This window comes from Gnatocerus cornutus, unplaced genomic scaffold (assembly GCF_029298725.1).
Source record: "Gnatocerus cornutus isolate USDA-ARS CGAHR unplaced genomic scaffold, icGnaCorn1.1 ctg00000023.1, whole genome shotgun sequence".
Lineage (NCBI taxonomy): Eukaryota > Metazoa > Arthropoda > Insecta > Coleoptera > Tenebrionidae > Gnatocerus > Gnatocerus cornutus.
Window position 1 is genome coordinate 2,750,304 of NW_028275375.1, and position 20,452 is coordinate 2,770,755.

The following is a 20,452-nucleotide window of genomic DNA, read 5'->3' on the forward strand; positions in this document are numbered from 1 at the left end:
GAAGTTGTGCAGGAAATTAGCGCTCAAGTTGGGCGTTTTGTGCGTTTTTTGTCAGAAAAACTGCTTTGATAAGGAGAGTGCTAGCCAATGACTTAATCGTGGGATTGATCAGAGGCGGTCGGACAAATATAAATGTCTCTTATCGCAAAGAATAGAAAAACATTTTTGCAATTTTTATTTTAGAATAGACTGTGCTTATTTACAAAATTTTCCAGTGAATGTGAATTTTTAGGACAAACAAAAAACTTCATTTGATTTCTATTTTTCTATTAAATTTCGTATCTGTGGCAATTTTGACTTTAAACGTGTAAAATTTATCAGAATTAAAACCACTTTAGCTTTGTTTATGAATTGTGCTAGGACAAAAAAAAAATAGGATAACAAATGCCTTTTTTTAAAAATTTTATATTCGGAACAAACTAAAAATTTCCAGTTTTTTTCAACCACCAGTTTGAATTTAATTAAGTAACTCCGGTAGTTTTAATTCAAAAATAGTAAAATTTGGCTACGTTATTATTTAAGGTTTGTTTAGCAACTGGGCTAAAATTAGAAAATTTTAGGACAAAAATGGAACATTTAGAAATTATTATCTTCAAAACGAACTAAAAATTTTCAGATTTTTTTCATTAAAATCCATAACTTTGGCAATTTTTATCCAAAAACTGTAAAATTTGGTGGAGTTACTACTTCCGTGTAGTTTACCAACTGTACCAAATTACAAAAATTTTGGCCAAGAATGTGAATTTTTAGAAATTTTCATTTTTAGGGCGAACAAAAAATTCGTCCGTTGTCTGTTAAAATCTGTAACTTTGGCAATTTTGGTTTAAAAGTAATAAAATTTGTCAAAATTATTGCTTTAGCCTTGTTTTTCAAGTGTACTAAATCGCAAAATTTTAGGATTAGATATGCTTCTTTTAGAAATTTTTATATTCGGAACAAACTAAAAATTTCCAGTTTTATTCAACCGTTTTTATTAAATTCCGTTGGCAGTTTTGATTCCAAAATAAGTAAAATTTGACAAAATTACTACTGTAACCTTATTTATCTAGTGTGCTAAAATACAAAAATTTAGGATTAGAAATGCCTTTTTAGAATTTTTTATAGTCGGAACAAACTAAAATTTTCCAATTTTTTCAATCTTTTTTTATTAAATTCTGTAAATATGGCAGTTTTGATTCAAAAATAGTATTTGGCGGCATTACTATTTAAAGTTTGTTTATCAACTGTGCTTAAAACTAAAAAATTTAAGAACAAAAAATTAAATTTTTAAAATTTTTTGTCTTCGAAACGGGCTAAAAATTTCCACATTTTTTTCATTAAAATCGATAACTTTGACAATTTTTATCTAAAAACTGTAGAATTTAAAGGAGTGATAACTTTCGTGTAGTTTAACAACTGTAGCAAGTTTCAAAGATTTAGGACAAATATTTAAATTTTGAAAAATTTTCATTTCTATAACGAACAAAAATTCATCCGTTTTTTTATTAAGATCCGCAACAATTTTAATTTAAAAGTAGTAAAATTTGTCAAAATTACGACTTTAGTCTTCTTTTTTAAGTGTGCTAAAATACAAAATTTTAGAATTAGAAATGCGTCTTTTAGAAATTTTTATTTATGGAACAAACAGTTTTTTTCCATTAAAATCCATAACTTTGGCAATTTTTGTCCAGAATCTGTAGAATTTGAAGGAGTTACTACTTCCGAGTATTTTAATAACTGTACCAAGTTACAAAGATTTAAGACAAGAATGTAAATTTTTAGAAATTTTTATTATTAGGACAAACAAAAAAAATTCATCCGTTTTTTATTAAAACCCGTATGTATGGAAATTTTGAATAAAAATTTGACGACGTTACCATCTGAGGTTTGTTTATCAATTGTGCTAAAATTAGAAAATTAAGTAACTAGAATTAGAATTTTTAGAAATTTCCAGTTTTTGTTTTATTCTAAAATCCACAAAATATTTATTTATTGTGTTAGTTCCTCTGTTTTTTACGGATGCCCCGGCCTCCTCATGAGATCATAACATCCTCCCATAACACTGCATGCAACCAACGTTAATTAATAATAATCCCTAAAAACGCGTCAGGTTGTCACACTTCATGAAAGACAGTTCTTCTCACTGCCTACATAATAGTCATTGTTCTACAGGCTGTAGACAATCGGAGGCGTCTAATCATATGTAGGAATATAACGTCGACCACAACAACCTTTATACGAGTTCGTTCACTCTCCTAGACTGCACGCTTCTTGATCGTACGCTTAACGAACAACTAGATATGAATAATATGACTCGCTTCACTCGTTCATGCCTCTCTTAATTATCGACACAAATGCACTGTCTATTAACACAACAGTACAGTATAAATATTCCGATAGAGTTTAATTAAACCAATAAAAATCCCCAGCGAAATGATTTAGTAGTGACAAGAGAAACCGCTTTTACGACTCGATAACCGTTTTATTGGTTTTCGGTTTTATTGTCATTGTAGGTGTTAAAAGTAAGAAGAAATCTCTTCCTGCACACGAAGATCCAACACTTTTTTCCAACGAGCGCACTTACAGGAAATTTGCTGGAATGCGTATGAAGTCCTTGTTGACTCGCTGGATCAGAGGTGGAAGTATCTAATCCTGTTGCTCCTGGAATACTGGGCTCGTTGTACAAAGGATAGGGAGGCATCCTGTAAGGAGGCGGCGTGAGGCACCCTTGCTGCGACGGAGGCTGTTGGGGTAAAGGTTTTGGGGGTGGCACTGGCTTGTAGGGCCCATAACCTTCCACCTCAACTGAAAAAAAAGGACAATTAATTTTAGAGTGGTTCAGTTTTGTAAGTTGGTACTCCTGTCAATTGCTTGTCAAAGCGTGAGATTCATCCAATAATAAACACTTAAATGAGACAGGTACCAACTTAACCGTTCTAGGAAAAAGTCTTTAAAGAACAGGTATTTCGCAGATTGTAGAAAAAACATAGTATAAAACACAAGTCATATAAGGAGTTGGATTATAACAAACGTATTAAAATTAACGTGCTCACATGTATAATGACGGTGAGAATACTAATAAAAAAAGCGAATTACAAAGTGGTTCTACAAAATTTCGTTCTGAAAAATGAGAATAATACAATGACGAGCAAAATGTGTGAGATAAAATCAGAGTTGAATTATATTCTTTTAAAGTATGGCATCATTTAAAAGCATCTCCATATTTTAAGACATTAGTAGTACCAAGAAGAGACTAATGATGGGTTTTGGTAATGAGAAAAAATTTGAAAACGCTCCATAAAGCGACAAGACTTCTTTAGAAAGCGTCGATGTGGTAACGCAGCGCTATTACGACAATAGACATTCTTCTCCACATACCGAAATCGGTGGTTTTGACCACTCTGGCAATCCCTTCATTTTGTTCAACGTCACTGTCCGGCCCCGATAGAGGATTTAGCGAGTTCTGCGACCTCCTCAGTCGTTCTCCTTGCTTGACTTGACGAACAGTACGACCCGTTGCCATCACATGGCGACATCTTACAATCACACACGTTTCGCGATTTTTATACCACCTGCATCGTCACTGAACTAACACTGTGCTGTATTGTTTTAGCTACGGCTTGGCCAAAAAAAGAGGGGGAATGTAGTAATCTTGGATTAACATAGAAAAGCGGGAAGTTCTCTCTTGTTACGGTTAGCGCACAGCCAGTTGATTAAAGTGGAACTTTCACGAACGAAGACCGGAAGTGTGGGGAAAGATGTCAATTTGGCTATTTCAAAGGTCTTCTTTGGTACCACTTCGAAAAGAAGAGAAGGTCCTGCAAATTTGCGTCATTTTTTTCGCTACATTCTCACACCAATTGTTAATCTAACTTGTAATAATCAGGTTAGTCCTCATTCCGTCTTGATTGATGCTCAATTTCTTTGTGTTGATCGTCATTATCTAACCGTAAAAATCAATTAGATACTAGACACGCATGACTACGTTGCAGTCATTAATGAGCATTTGTTGTTCAAGATACTGTGTTTCGGAATTTTTTTCAAATGATTATGATCAATGTTCAGAAACTAGAACGCCCTCTTGGATCGTGCAGCTCAACGAACGGAGTACTGTCAAAAGTAGGGCAATGGCCATTTAAATTGCCAGCGTAAGGCGGTTTCTCGAGTGGTTCAAATAAGGATGGAACGGGCCGCCATTGACTTCTGCAAAACTCCAACAGCTTCCTCTAGATTTTTACGTGGTTCTGTTTCTTCGACTGTCATCTGAAGCTTCTATTACCAGTTAAATTACAAATAAAATCAGATGCAGATTGGGTACCATAAAAAAGAAAAATCGATGCTAAGAATCTTAGGACTCTTCTTAAATCCTGTTTAGAGTCTAGATAATTTTTTGGTTCTATTTGAATTTTTTAGGTTTTCTTTATTAGATTCTCTGGGTTTAGGTACTTTTACTTTTGATTTTTTTTTATTTCCTCTGAAATTCTCTATCCATCCTCTTTGGATTCTGTGAATTGTCTCTTAACTTTCTTTAGATTTTTTTTCTTGTAGTTATCTGGATTACTTGTATTTGCTAGATTCTCTTTACGCTCTCTTTTGATTTTCTCTAGATATTTTTACGTTAATTTCAAATTTTCTATGGTTACATTAACTTTTGCATTTTTCTTAATTTCTCAGTTATGACTAAAGATGTTTACTATCTGAATTTTCCAAACTTTTCTACATAGCGAGTGCATAAAATCTTAATGATTTTTCCTTGGAATCTGTAGATTTTTTACAAATTCTCCATAGATTCTATTACATATTTCCACCTCTAATTCAAAAGGTTTCAGATAAATTCATTCATTTATAGGGCCACGACAAAAATCTCAAGATGAATTCTTCATAAATTCTTCCAGGTCTTAGAATTTATATTTTTAGCTCCTTAAATTCCTTTAGATTCTCTAGATTTGCCTTTTGATCAATTTAGATTCTTGTTAGATTTTTTCAATTCTTTTTACACTACATACATATTTAGTATTTAGATGTTCTGTACTACTTTCCTTGGCGAGTTTAGAGCTGTTTAAATTTTCTATATTCTCTTCTAGTGTACAAAATTATTCTTGAGTTTTCTTAGAATCTTCTGAAATTCTGTTAAATTTTCTTTGGATTTTTCTCAAGTTATGTCTTAATTCTTTTTGGGTTTTAAAGATTTAGATTAGATTTTTCTTAGATTAACTTTATAGTCTTTGGTTTGTTTTAGATTAGCTTTAGATTCTCTTAAATTTTTAGATGCTCAAGACTCTTCAGACTTTCTTCAAATTCGGTTTAATTAAAGGTTTTCTTTAAATTTTTCCTTAGATTATTTTTGGATTATCTTTAATTTGGGCGTTTTACTTATACATATATATTTTATTCCCCTATTTAATTATATTTATATTTTCTTTGTAGTTTTTGTGCTTTCATTTTTCTCTTTCTTGAGCCTCTAAAATTTTGAGTTTGCCCTCACATTTTCTTTATATTTTTTTCAGATTTTTTAGAGTCTTTCGGTTCTGTTCTTGTTATTTTAGAGTATCTTTTGATTTTCTAAATGTCTTTGTAGATCTTTTCTTCGATTGTCTAAATTTTTTAATTTTTGGTGCCATGAAAAATTTATATTTAACATCTTATAAGTCTTTTATTTTTGGTGTTACAGTAACTAAATCTGAGAAAAATTGTGCCTTCATTATCCTTATAAGAATTTAATTTTAAAAAAGGACAAAAGACACATTTTTGAAAATTGTTATTTTTGAACATCCTGCAAATCTTTTATTTTTGAATTGCAAGAAAACAGCAGAATTCTGCACGAAATCATCAAAATTCTTAGATAAAACCGCATGTTTCGATGCAAAACGACGATTTCTCGCCGATTTTCGTTGTTTTCTGGGTTAAATTCGCAAAGAAGAGCACGAAATCTACAAAATCATCACTTTTTACCAAGATTCAACGGCTGAATTGCAAGAAAACAGCAGAATTCTGCACGAAATCATCAAAATTCTTACAGAAAACCGCATATTTCGATGCAAAACGACGATTTCTCGCTGAATACTACAGTAACGAAATCCGCGAAAAATTGTGCTCTTTGACTGTATTTAAAAAAATTTAATTTCCAAAAATTAACGACAAAACGCAAAATTTTAAATAATTTTTTTGGTGCCATAAAAATTTATTTTTTTCAACATCCTGTAATTCCATTATTTTTTAGTACAGTAACAAAGTCCGGGAAATTGTATCCTTGACTGTCTTTAAAAGAATTTAAGTTACAAAAATTAACGACAAAAGGCACAATTTTTCAAAATTTTAATTTTTGGTAAATAAAACTGATATTTTTGTAACATCTTATAATCTCTAATTTTTTTATTAGAGGAACGAATTCCGTGAAAAATTGTGCTATTAACTATCCTTAAGAAAATTTAATTTTTTAAATGTTTATTTTTTGATGCCATGAAAAATTTGTATTTTTTTCAACAACCTGTAAGTCCTTCATTTTTGGTATTACAGTAACGAAACTCGTGAAAAATTGCGTCTTTGGGTTTTTTTTATATTTTCCTGTTAGAGTCTCTTGACTTTTCTTATATTGTCTGAATTCTTTTTGATTCTTCTTAGAATCCCTCAAATTTTCGTTACATTTTCATCAGTCTATTGAGATTCTCTCTAATTTTTGGACCACATGGATTTTCTTTAATTTTTCTTTTCTTATTCCTCAGAACACTATAAAGTTACCGTTACTTATCCATTCACTTTCACAAAGACTTGCTTCTGTTGTAAAACACTAAAGAGAAGTAGATGCAAAAGCTGTTAGAGTATTATTGATGGTGTAATTATTGCATTTATAGGCAGACTTAAACTTAATTGTTCAACTCAAGTAACGTTATTACTATAATTACAGTTACAGTAAGAAAAATTTCTAACATCTGCAAGTTTTGAAAAATTTCTAACATCTGCAAGTTTTGAGAGTAATCTAACTGTTTTTGAATTTTCCAACTTCGTACGAAAATAACAACACCAAACCTCCAGTAACCAAGACGCAATTTTCCCTAACAAAGCATTCTTAGCGTTAGTGAGAAACACCAAGCGTAGTTCCGTGTCGTGACGGTCGTTTTCTTGGGAACTTTTTTTTTACCACACGCAAACTAAGCCAAAATAGCAAATGAACATTCTTTATTAATACAAAAAAATGTGCATCACTTAAACTAATTTGTCATTATTATTGTAATTCTAAACACTTCACACATAAATCTTTAAACAATAAAAACTAACAGTACAAATAAATAAAGTTAAAAGCTCCGACAAACGGAATTTTGTTCCAGTTTTCCGTACCGGAATTCACAGAGACGAAAAATTTCATATCACAGTAGCACAGAATGTTATCTTAATAAAACTGTTCTTTTTGCCAATTAACTCGATCGGACAACTCAATTATTCGTTTTTGCCTTTCACTCTTATTAGTTATATTGGTGGCGTCAAAACATCGGATTATCTGAAGCTCGGACGAGGGAAAAAGAATGTGATGGAGAGACGACTGGAAGACTATAAAAATACGAAAAACTTGAAATGTAACGATTCTACATTCCTGTATTACCGAGAGAGGATTTTTCCGGCAAGATACCGAGCGAGATTTTAAATGGAAGTTGGTTAACAACTGGAGCTATTCTCGACTCGAAAAAATCAGTGAAAGTGTTCTTAATTTTGGGACAACTGTAGATAAAGATGCTGTTGTCTCTCCACGCATATTTTTACGAATGTGAAAGTCCGATGTTATCTCCTTTATGAAATATAAGAAAATTCTCCGAACGATATTTCGGTCTCATTTAAAAGTAAAATGATTCGTTCGGTTCCCACTATTCTGTCAACACACCTGTGTGATCCACCACATTGTCTTCTTTTATTCTGTGCAGAGTACAAGAGCCCACTCCAATGAGAAACATTCCAAAGAAGTGTCACTAACACTTGAATAATCGTCGACGAAAGAAAAAAAATAATGACAGCATTCTCTCATACTTCCATCAAAACATTCCACGAAAGTCCCTCAACTGCGAAATTCTTCACCACTCTTAATCTGCATCTTTCGCTATAAATTTCTACAAGACTAATAAGGATAATAAGATAATCGTCCATAAAATACCTCGGTAGCTCAACAACCATAAAACAAACACTAGGTATAATATAAACTCACCGATGCCCGCACACTTATGCTCCAGCTTTTCCAAGTCAACTCCCAGTACACCAAGTGAAAAACTGGTCACTACACTATCGGAAAAACGCCAAATTTTACCGGTCACGTGTGGTACAAACAAAGAACACCAACGGATGAAAACGTCTTATGCACCTGGCGTCGTCGCAACAGGTTGTAAACTTATGACTGAAGAATTAGATAATCGGATAGTATCGGAACTGATCGGGATTAACGAACAACGTACAAAGAAAGTGTTTTCTTGTTTGTTTATCCTTTATTACCAGATGGAGAGGAGATGTTGTGGCAGGTCGCTGGGGGATTTAAATCCCACAAGAAAAATGATGACACCATCGTCTTATCACAAAATTCAAGTTTTCGAACTAATTACCTTCAATTAAATTAATTAAGACTCTTTATCAAAGTGATCTGAGCGCTCAACGAACAGAACTGCGCATTGTTGGTGGAGACTTCAACGATGCGTTAGAAGGGAAAGTGAAAATACCCGCTTGGATTGTTGGCTGAATTAAAAGAATTTGGGTTCTAATATGCAATTAAAAAATACCGGAGATAATGCGGGTAGTCACGTAAGAAAAATTCTAATTTTTCATTTTTTTTTTGAACATACCTTGTGGTTTAGACACGGCAGGTAAAGGGCTGAATATAATTGCCGTTCTTGGAGGTAGCGGCGGAGCGCTGTCTACATCACCATTTGTCTGGAAGCCTTCGGCGATATTGTTTAAACCACGCTGTATCATCAAGACGGATTTCTGAAACAGTTTGGCTGTAATTTCGTAAATAACGCGGAGGATTGGAAGAGGCGACTTTCCACTGGTTATCTTTACATGCATTGCACATTAGTCATTATCATATCATTGTCATAATTGGCGGTCTTACAAGAAATTGCGAATCAATGTCAGCTTCACATCTGTGGGTGTGAGTGGTCCTCGACATTAAAGTCTGTCACTAAAGATTCTAGGACAGTTCTGTTGACAACTTTAACAAGTATAAACTGCCATTTAAAATCATGAAAAAGTAATTTCCTGAAGCAATAATATTAATATTAAAATTTATGCTAAATGTTGGCTGTCGGATGAAGTTTACACAAATTAATCACAAAGTAACCGTTTATCGAGTTTTTTTCTTGATAACTGGCATAAAATTCGCTTTGGAAAAGCTGCAGACGATTTTTTATTCCACTTTTCCCAGCAAGTTGTAATAACGAAATCCTGCCTACTCAACGGGTTAGTAGAAATTATTACCTTGAATATTAAACTGTCCATAACGATTGTATTGGTCATAACTAATAAACCTGCGATTATGTATAAACGTTTTTATTATGTTATTTACCTCAGGAATATTGATGCGTGTACCGCCTCCATCTGTACTGTTATTGGGGGCCCTCTCAATGTTTATGTTCTTCGTTTGCATCTTAGCTCAGTGATTAATGATGCATGTGTCGACGACAAGATCTGAAACTGAAATATGAGGTTTATGTTGCCAGTTGACACACTAAAAGGATGATCAATAAAATTTCAAATTCTTGTTTTAATAATTAATTACTCGTTGTTGCTTTGTCATGAGTAAAAAGAAGGTAATTCAATCTTTTGTTATTTAATTTTTGTTTCAAAATTGTTAAAAAATATTTTAACAAAGTAGTAACCTCGCCCACATATTTTTTTTAATTAGTACTGTCTTTAACAACAAATTCGGTGCTTTAAGTACTATTTCGACTGTCTTTTGGAATAAATTCACGTTCCCATCATCGCTTCTGACTATCTTTAGCAATAAATTCTGGGCAGCTAAGAACTGTCTTCACTGTCTTTTCCAGCAAATAGGTCTTCACAACAACTCTTTTGACTGTCTTTTGCAACAAATCTCACGTTCGCATTAATTTCTCCGACTGTCTTTTGCAACAAATTCTGCGCTGCTAAAAACTATTCCGACTATGTTTTGCAATAAACTGGACTATCTTGACTGAATTTTGCTAGACATCTTTCGCTCTGTCTTGGTTTCAGAAATATTGAGCCTTTGGAATTAAAAATCACTATTCACAACTTAAAACGCTTCAAATTCGGTTGTTTATCGGCGTACGTGAATATATCGCCTAGCTTTGGATTTTTCATGAAATTCTGCATAAAATGAGCACCAGTAGTTTTAGATTGCTCCTGAAATAAGCGAGATAGCGACCGAATTAGATTTAGAAACTTGATTTTTTAGCTTATTTTAAACTTTTAATTTTGGGTAGGTAATATACAGGGTGATTTTTTTAAAACGGCAGGCGTTGTAGAATTTTTATTTATGAACCGATTTCAAAAATTTAAAAAACAAATTAAATGGTTTTTAATTTACTATAAACTGATGATTTTAAAAAAATTTTAAATGTCTTAGTATTTTTTAGGCGATACTCAACCCATATTTTTTTTTTCATAATTTGGAAGATATTAATTTTCTTGATTCAGAAATGTGTAATAAGTTCTACTTTTACAGAAAATATTTTTAAAAATATTATCAAAATTGAAAAAATTTAGGCAATAAAAGTTAATAAAATCTAGGTGCATGGTGTCAAATAAAAGAATGCCGTTATTGTAATGTCAAAAAGCAGCAAATAATAGAAAGGATCGGCATTTTTTTTTTAAATTATTATTAATAAAAGACAATAATAATTACAAATCAGAAAAAACAACTTCCTAATTAAATTAAAATACTGTTGAAACGCCATCCCGTTTTTTTTATTGCACAATTGACACCTACGAGAAATGCATTGTGCATTGTAAGGTGTAGCCCCATCTTGTTGAAAGAAAACTTGTTCTTTCTGTTATTTGCTGCTTTTTGACATTACAATAACAATATTGTGTTTTTTGACACTACGCACCTAAATTTTATTAACCTTTATTGCGTAAATTTTTTCATTTTTGATATTTTTTGTTTAAAAGTAGAACATATTACACATTTCTGAATCAAGAAAATTAATATCTTCTAAATTATGAAAAAAAAAATGGGTGTCAAATTAAAATAAGAAAGTTGAGTATCGCCCAAAAGATACTAAGACATTTAGAAAAATTTTAAAATTATCAGTTTCTAGGAAATTAAAAAACCATTTAATTTGTTTTTTAAATTTTTGAAATCGGTTCATAAATAAAAATTCTACAAAGCCTGCCGTTTTTAAAAAATCACCCTGTATGATTCTGATCGGCTACATTGCCAGAAAAACGAAGGCAAAAAGCGCATTTTAATATATGACATATTTAGGTTTAAAAATCGACAAATAAATTACTCTAATAAAACCATACCTTAAAAAAAAAATTTGAACTCGAGTCAAGAGCGGATTCTCATGTAAAAAAAGCCCGAGAAAAACGATGGTAAAAACCCCATTTTTTTTGTTCTGTCTCAGTTTCAGAAATATCGAGCTTTAACTAACAATTCACTATCCTTAATTTTAAACGCTTCTAATTTGGTTATTTATTGACGTACGTGAAAATCTGTCGCTCAGTTTTGGATTTTGCTTGGAATTCTGCGTAAAATAAGCACCATTAGTTTTCGATTTCTCTTTGAAAAAGGAAGATATCGACCGAATTAGATTTGGAAACTTGATTTTTTTAACTTATTTTAAACTTTTAATTTTAGGTATGTAATTTATGATTTTGACCGGCTAAAGATCTAGGAAAACGAAGGCAAAAACCGCATTTTAATATCTGTCATGGTTTCGGAGATATTTAGGTTCAAAAATTGACAACAAAGTTTCTAAAACAATAAAGTTTTAAATGGTCTTTAAAAAAACGTTCTAAATTTTTTAATTCTAGTCAAGATCAGATTCTTATGTAAAAACCCGAGCAAAGCGATGGTAAAAAACCCTTTTTCTTTCTGTCTTATTTTCGGAGATGTTGAGCTTTAAACATTTTGGAACTAAAAATTCACTATCCGTAACTTTAAACGCTTATATTTCACGTGAACATTTCGGCCAGTTTTGGACTCGTGAAATTCTGCGTAAAATGAGTTCAATAGTTGAAGATTGCGTTTTAAATAAGCGAGATATCGACCTAATTAGATTTAAAAACTTGTTTTTTTCGACCACTGTTAAATTTCAAATTCAAGATACGTAACTTTGATCCTGATCAACTGAAAATCCAGGAAAACGACGGTGAAAACCGCATCTTAATAACTGTTATAGTTTCAGAGATTTTTAGGTTCAAAAATCGACAAAAAATATCTCTAAAACAATAAGGTAGCTCTTAAAAAAATGTTTCTAAATTGTTGAATTCAAGTTAAGACCGGATTTTTATGATGGTAAAAACCCAATTTTTCGTTCTGTCTTAGTTTTAGAGATATCGATCTTTTTGGAACTAAAAATTCACGGTCCGCAACTTTAAACGCTTCTAATTCGGCTATTTGTTGACACACGTGAATATTTCGCCCAGTTTTGGATTCTGCGCGAAATTCTCCGTAAAATGAGCACAAATACTTATGGCTAAATAAGCTAGATATGGACCCAATTAGAAATCTACAGGATTCTTATCGTAAATGGGGGAAGCAAACGATGGTGAAAACCGCAAATTTCTCAAGTCTCCTTAACAGTAAGATCGCTAGTTAATACTATAATTAGCATTGTTCTCTTTCTGTTGACTCAATAAAACGGTAGAAAACATTTAGTTAGTACGTGTGTAATACGTTATAACTCAATTAGCATCTCGAGAATATTACGTTAACTTAAAACACCTTTAAAGTTTTCGAAAAAAATATTTAAAGTGTTTACAATAATTAGTTATTTAAGATTCAAGTTTAATTTAAGATCCTTTTGAAACGTGTATCTCACAATGTTTTATCGACAATTTGACAGCTGATTTGTCTAATCTAAGCCAAAAGTGTACAATAGTCACAGGGTTCACTAAACTGAACCCGAGTCTCTGCGACTTCATATAACGCAGTGCGTATTCTGTGTTGCCTACATACAATCACTGAGAATCCAATTTCCAAACAAACAGATTTTCTGTTCCTTTGGCTTCTTTGAATTTATTTTTATTGAATACTCTCTCTTTCGATTTTTATTTTTTTTTTAAGATCGTCAAAATCTTACGGGAATTTCTATCTTTAATTCTAATTTTCTTCTTCAAAGATAAGAACCGCTGTGCCGGCCACCGCCTGAGACGCCACGTCTTATTCGCAATGTGATATTCTGTGAACGGAAGTGAACATCCGCCCGGTCACTTGTCCCTTGCTCCACCAAAACCTGCTCCATTTATTATCCTCTTATGGTAATTTGGACAACCGACCGCTTCTTTTACCTCTAACACGGTTATTGAACACCGCTATTAAATCAGCGGAACAAAAGAAATCACTCGCGGAGGTCAGTAATGATTGTTTATTCTCAACCAATTAAGAAAATTTGTTCAATAAAAATAGGATTTTTTGGATGTTGAAGTAAACCCTCTGACAACAAATTTCTTCCGGTTGCTCCAGAAATTGCGTTTTCTCACTGTTATTAACATACAACTAACACTGCTCTGTAATATCCATAATTTACAATGGAAATCTTCATTAAGAACAAACGTGCGAAAAGTGAACCTACTTTCTATTGTGCTGGGGAGATAACATTATTTTGATCTTGTAGAAAAGGGATGTGGATTAATTTTACCTAATTGATTATGAGTGGCGAAATTCTGTTCGGAAACTTCGATTTGCTACTTCGGTGCTGTAAAGAGTCTCATTAAAGCACTTAAAGCGATCGTAGGTAAAACGTTGTATGTCATATATGAGCGAAATGTTCGTGAGATTTGTATCACTCGCTTGTTATGTAGCATTTCTCTCACTTATAATATTACATGGAGCTTTGAATAAAAATTTTGAACCACAATTCCGATTCACGTGACGTTATGCCTTCATGATCGTATCAGTCGGTTCGCTATTTTTCGACCACCTGTATTACTTATTTACACGTACGTTTGAGTTTCCAGATAGCAGGAGAAATAATGAACGCAATTAACTCCACGACATGTGTTAAACTTGATTTTTGTTTGAAGATCTTGTACGACTAAAATGAACGAGTTTGTAATTTTATATTGCTCGCGAAAGTGAAATAATTGAGAGCACACCTGTGTGTTCTAAATTTGTATAGTAATAAACTAGTGTTTTATCATCAGTGAAGGATAATTAGTACCTGAAAAAATAATCAGGTCTTTGTTTCTTTTTTCAAGCTTATTAGAGACGTAACCGGACAAACTAATCTCCAAGAGCTGCATGTTTTTGTGATTATACCAACGTGTTGTTGACATTTCTATCCATCTTAAATATCCTGTGGTAGGTTTAATCCACTCTGATAACAGGAAATGGACAACCTTCATTAAATATAATACTGTTATTAAACACGAGTGATTATTACGATGTATAGGGAAAAACGTCTTGCCACAAGCTACAAACTAATCCATTTACACGATTTAGAAAACACTCAACTACATAACATTAACGTGCGGTTAAGAACAGTTAAAATGATTTGCTATCAATTAAAACGAAGCGTGTTTCAGCTACCTGCCGGATGTTTATTTAATATCATTCTCTCTGGAATTTTGATACGACGGACGAGAACAAGATAAAGAATGGAATCTTTCACGCTCCAAGAGCGGCCTTTGATGGAATATTTAATTAATTTATTCACAATGTTCGATTAAGGAAAAGACTGATTATTACTAGACTTTGCGAAAAACGCTTCCAACTGTTCTAAACTCGTAATTATGGTGGTGGAGCTTTGAACTGAGGTGAAAAGTACCACTTGCGAAGATGTAATTAGCGCGGAATTAATGGAAATGACGTCCTGTTTTTTTCTGTTCGGAAATTGTCTGTGGCCACGTTTAAAATCGTCCTTCGTTTCAACGACGAAAATTTGAAAATTTGCTTATACACTTTACCAAGCTCCAGCGATACGAACGGTACAGGATAACTGCATGTGAGCGAGCTTTCGCTATGAGCTTTTCGGGGAGTGTATTGTGCAGTCAGCTTATAGGCGAAATGGCGAAAAACTGCAACTTCCGACTTTTGGAAATCTAAGAACTATTTTTTATGTAAAAAATCGCGAGAAAAACAATGGCGCAAACCGCATCTTAATATCTGTAATAGTTTCCGAGATACGGATTGTTTGGAACCTTCAAAAATTTGGGTCTCTGGCGACAACCCAAAAATTCAAACGGCCATAGCTCAGTTATTTGTTGACAAATATTAAAAAATTATCATGTTTTTGAATGCAGCATAAAATTCTGAGTAAAATGAGACCCAAATTTGTTGAGTTTGCTAAATAAATAAACGAGGATTGGCCAAAAACTGTTTTGGAATCATCATTTTAGGGTTATTTTCAATCAATGTTTTCAAAATGAAAACGACGATTAATAGCGTTGAATTATACATCAGTCGAAACAGGAGCTCAAAATCTATCTAGTGGCCAAGTTTGAGATCTATCGGACAAATAGTTTTCGAGTTATGGCCAAAAATAAAAAAAATGAAAAATTTTCATCGTTTGAGTCGCAATTTTTTTTCGCGAAAAATCGACTATCAAACTTTGGGCTTTTGAGAACATTTTCTAACGTAAAATGAGCCGAGAAAAAGAATGGCGCAAACCGCATCTCAATATCTCTAATAGTTTCCGAGATATTTAACTTTAAAAATTACGAAAAATGAGAAAAAATGAAAATCAACTTTCCAAAATTTTGATTGGCCATAACTCAGTTATTTGTTGTCGGATCTGAATTGAAATCCCAGATTTGAAATCTGGGGAAAATTCTGCGTACACTGATGTATAATAACTTAAGTTTACTCTAAAAAATAAGCGAGATATCGATATCAGAAATTTGGCATAGTTTTAGTCATGAATTTTCGCGAAAAACTGCAAATTTTGACTGTAGAAAAATCAAAGAACTATTTCTTATGTAAAAAATCGCGAGAAAAACGATGGCGCAAACCGCATCTCAATATCTGAAACAGTTTCCGAAATATCGATCACGAATTGTTTTGAACCTTCAAAAATTTGGCCCTCTGGCGACAACCCAGAAGTTCAAACACGATTTTTGGATTCCAGATACTTTTAAGAAGAGGCAGAAACTTGATTAATACGTTTATTTCCAACATCCTACATTTTTATTATCGGAATAATTAACTGTTGCTTCGATCATAAAACAAGTAGAGCGTGCGAAAAGCCCTACATTTTTGAAACTCCGCAATTCCAAAAAATCAAAAACCGATCAAACCAACCCCATTATGATAGTCCCGATTGTGAACGCATCAAATTACAAGACGAGCTTCAAATACGCTGTTATTAGCCCCAATTCTCTATCGAATAATTTATAATAATAGCATCTAATAAGAGGTTTTCGAGTTTTCAGCAACGGAGAAATTATTAATGATCGGTTTAAAGACTATACGTGCTGAAACCGAAATTTACGATCGGATTTGCGGCTTGAAAATCTTGCTTCTCAGAGAATAACAATAATAATAATGATCAATTTCAAATAAAAACTGTACGACTGAGACAGGAAATGGTTGCATGGTCGGAGGATAAGGTAATAAATCTCAATGGTTTATTGGCTTGCTGCGTAAATAACGAAAGCAATAAAATCGGAATTCACAGGTTTAAATCGTCCAATAATGGGAACTTTTCATGGTTTCCTAAAATAATAGTTTGTCGAAAGTTAAAAATTAGTGAGATGAAGATCGTGTTGGAACCTTCACTTTGCGATGAAATGATTGATTGTTGGAACGGGACTATAATTACCACTTTCAACAATTGGATTTTCGGATTGTGCTAATAAATTCGCGCCATTTTACGCTCACTAACAAGGACCCAAATCTTTAGTGCGCTAATTGCGTTGACTTTAATAGTTTCCAGCAACCCCAATAAAGAGACAAAGCCATAAACGCACTAGTAACGGTAGTTAAATGTACACGCAAAAATTTCGCTTACCCGGTTTGTTGGACGTATCATAATTCACCCTCCTCATCGGTTGGAACTTGGAGCACTTCACAACACCCACCGGTCGCGATCTGCGCGTTTTTTAACACTTCCAAAGGCGCGCTCCAGATTACTTCCAACACATCGCCATCGGCGAGCACTACTGTTACGGTGGAGTGTGTGGACCCTTCTTCAGGAACCGCGACTTGGAAACGCCCCCGCTCCTACCCGACCTTGCTCCGTCTAATTCATTGAGAATCTGGTTGCGTTTGTCTGCAACTGTGAATGGCCGGACTACATGAAAAGAACGTCGACCGGATTGTAACATGTGACAAACATTCTGTTCAGAATGCGATGAGTGCCAATTACCAATTTTTTGAGAGCCTATGAAGACAATAAAATGAGCGAACATTCTCTGGCACGATAATGGAAGGAAATACAATCATGAAGACTTGGAGGTAAAAAACAAACCACAACATTTCAGAGATCGAATGTTGTGGATTGTGTTCAGTTTTTGATATTATTTTGAGTCACGAAGCGTGAAGAAGTCGGTGAAAAAAGAGATGTTAATATGCCACGAATTTAACGTGTGTTAAATTATTGTCTCTACTAAAACCTACAAAACCGTGCCTAATATTTCTACCAAAATTCGCTTTCCAATAACACCTAAGCCACAAAACCTCTTAATAAATCGTGCAAACAATCTTCCCCGTCAAATATTTACCTCGCGTTTCTGGTGAGTGTGGGAAATAATTTAAAATCTCACAAACTTGCCGACGAAGACGCACACAAACTCTCGGAAAGAAGTGAACGAATTAAAACAGCCCTGGGTATAACTAGCCCGTTTATACATTTTAATCAGCTTAAAAAATATCGCTCCTAATAATTTCGTTGATTAAACTGCTTCGAGTCACGCTACTGATGCCCAAACTACTTTTATGGTTGAATTTAAAAGTGGGAAGGTTGCGAGATTTTTTTTGTGGTGGTTTGAAGAGTGGTAAGGCACCTGCGTGGTTGTTCAGGCGTACGACGGTAATTATCCATGAGAACGGAGCTGATCTTACAGGCGAAATGGGAAATATTGGAATTTTTGGCTCGTCTTTCAAATAAAAATTTCTAGAATCCGTCTCTGTTGCTCAAAAAAATTGAGATTTGGGACAGAGAATAAACAAGTCAAAAATGGAAATTTCTACAAATTTCATTGCTTTAGCATCAAAACTATCAAAATTACACGTCTGAATAGAAAATATTGGAAATTTTTGGCTCGTCTTCAAAATGAAAATTTCTAAAATCCGTCTCTGTTACTCAAAAAAACTGAGATTTGGAGTAGACAATAAACAAGTTAAAAATGGAAATTTCTCCAAATTTCATTGCTTTAGCATCAAAACTAACAAAATTACACGTCTGAATAGAAAATGTTTGAAATTTTTGGCTCGTCTTCAAAATAAAAATTTCTAAAATCCGTCCCTGTTGTTCAAAAAAATTGAAATTTGGAGTAGGCAATAAACGAGTCAAAAATGGAAATTTCTATAAATTTTATTGCTTTAGCATCAAAATTATCAAAACTACACGTCTGAATAGCAAATGTTGGAAATTTTTGGCTCGTCTTCAAAATGAAAATTTCTAAAATCCGTCCCTGTTGCTCAAAATAACTGAGATTTGGAGTAGACAATAAACAAGTCAAAGATGGAAATTTCTCCAAATTTCATTGCTTTAGCATCAAAACTAACAAAATTACACGTTTGAATAGAAAATATTGGAAATTTTTGGCTCGTCTTCAAAATGAAATTTTCTAAAATCCGTCCCTGTTGCTCAAAAAAATTGAAATTTGGGACAGAGAATAAACAAGTCAAAAATAGTAATTTCTCCCAATTTCATTGCCTTAGCATTAAAACTGTCAAAATTACACGTCTGAATAGAAAATATTGGAAATTTCGTCTTCAAAATGAAAATTTCTAAAATCCGTCCCTGTTGTTCAAAAAAATTGAGATTTGGAGTAGACAATAAACAAGTCAAATATGGAAATTTCTCTAAATTTCATTGCTTTAGCATCAAAACTAACAAAATTACACGTCTGAATAGAAAATATTGTAAATTTTTGTCTCGTCTTCAAAATGAAAATTTCTAAAATCCGTCTCTGTTACTCAAAAAAACTGAGATTCGAAGTAGACAATAAACAAGTTAAAAATGGAAATTTCTCCAAATTTCATTGCTTTAGCATCAAAACTAACAAAATTACACGTCTGAATAGAAAATGTTTGAAATTTTTGGCTCGTCTTCAAAATAAAAATTTCTAAAATCCGTCCCTGTTGCTCAAAAAAATTGAAATTTGGAGTAGGCAATAAACGAGTCAAAAATGGAAATTTCTATAAATTTTATTGCTTTAGCATCAAAATTATCAAAACTACACGTCTGAATAGCAAATGTTGGAAATTTTTGGCTCGTCTTCAAAATGAAAATTTCTAAAATCCGTCCCTGTTGCTCAAAATAACTGAGATTTGGAGTAGACAATAAACAAGTCAAAACTGGAAATTTCTCCAAATTTCATTGCTTTAGCATCAAAACTAACAAAATTACACGTTTGAATAGAAAATATTGGAAATTTTTGGCTCGTCTTCAAAATGAAATTTTCTAAAATCCGTCCCTGTTGCTCAAAAAAATTGAAATTTGGGACAGAGAATAAACAAGTCAAAAATAATAATTTCTCCAAATTTTATTGCCTTAGCATTAAAACTGTCACAATTACACGTCCGAATAGAAAATATTAGAAATTTTTGGCTAGTCTAGAAAATGAAAATTTTTAAAATTTGTTTTTGTCGCTCCAAAGATTTGAAATTTGGAACAGAGAATAAACAGTTCAAAAATAGTAATCCCTCGAAATTTTATTGCCATAGCCTCAAAATTGTCAAAATTACACGTCCGAATGGAAAATATTAGAAATTTTTGGCTCGTCTTGAAAATGAGAATTCAACTCACCATAGATTCGACCAATAAGAGACATTTATTTTTTCAAATAAACCAATCACAGCAAACTTTTCTTGGAAATTTTCACTAGTGACAATTCCACGCGAAAATACCACGCGAGCTGTCAGTTGCTTGTCAGTTCGTTGAATTCTCATGACGAATATAACTCGGGAGCTCGAAATTGTGGGAAATTTTTCCTCCAGTACTCGTAGTTTGTTTCTCCGGACAATTGGCACTCGTTCGCTTCGCTCACTCGTGCAATTGATCGTCGAAAAAACTACTCGTCTGTCGGAAAAATTTCCGACAATTTCGAGCCCACTCGTTATATTACTTATGAAAATTTTTAAAATCCATTCCTGTCGCTCCAAAAATTTGAGATTTGCAATAGACAG

At 33.0% G+C, this 20,452-nt stretch overlaps 1 protein-coding gene across 2 annotated transcripts in view; it reads right to left on the reverse strand.

Moving 5' to 3' along the window:
- Nucleotides 1-17,479, reverse strand: part of LOC148166361 (uncharacterized) — a 31,198-nt gene extending 13,719 nt beyond the window's left edge. Inside the window, exons 1-4 of one of the 2 annotated variants that reach the window (XM_088049028.1) lie at nt 17,109-17,479; nt 9,518-9,645; nt 8,796-8,937; nt 2,564-2,784 (exon numbers count right to left, since the gene is read on the reverse strand). In XM_088049028.1, coding sequence (XP_087905154.1) covers nt 2,564-2,784; nt 8,796-8,937; nt 9,518-9,598 — 444 coding nt within the window. In that variant the 5' untranslated portion in view covers nt 9,599-9,645; nt 17,109-17,479. Of the gene's footprint in view, nt 1-2,563; nt 2,785-3,357; nt 3,577-8,795; nt 8,938-9,517; nt 9,646-17,108 lie in introns of those variants that run through there. The other variant, XM_088049029.1, reaches the window with a different exon arrangement.
- Between the last annotated feature and the right edge of the window lie 2,973 nt (nt 17,480-20,452).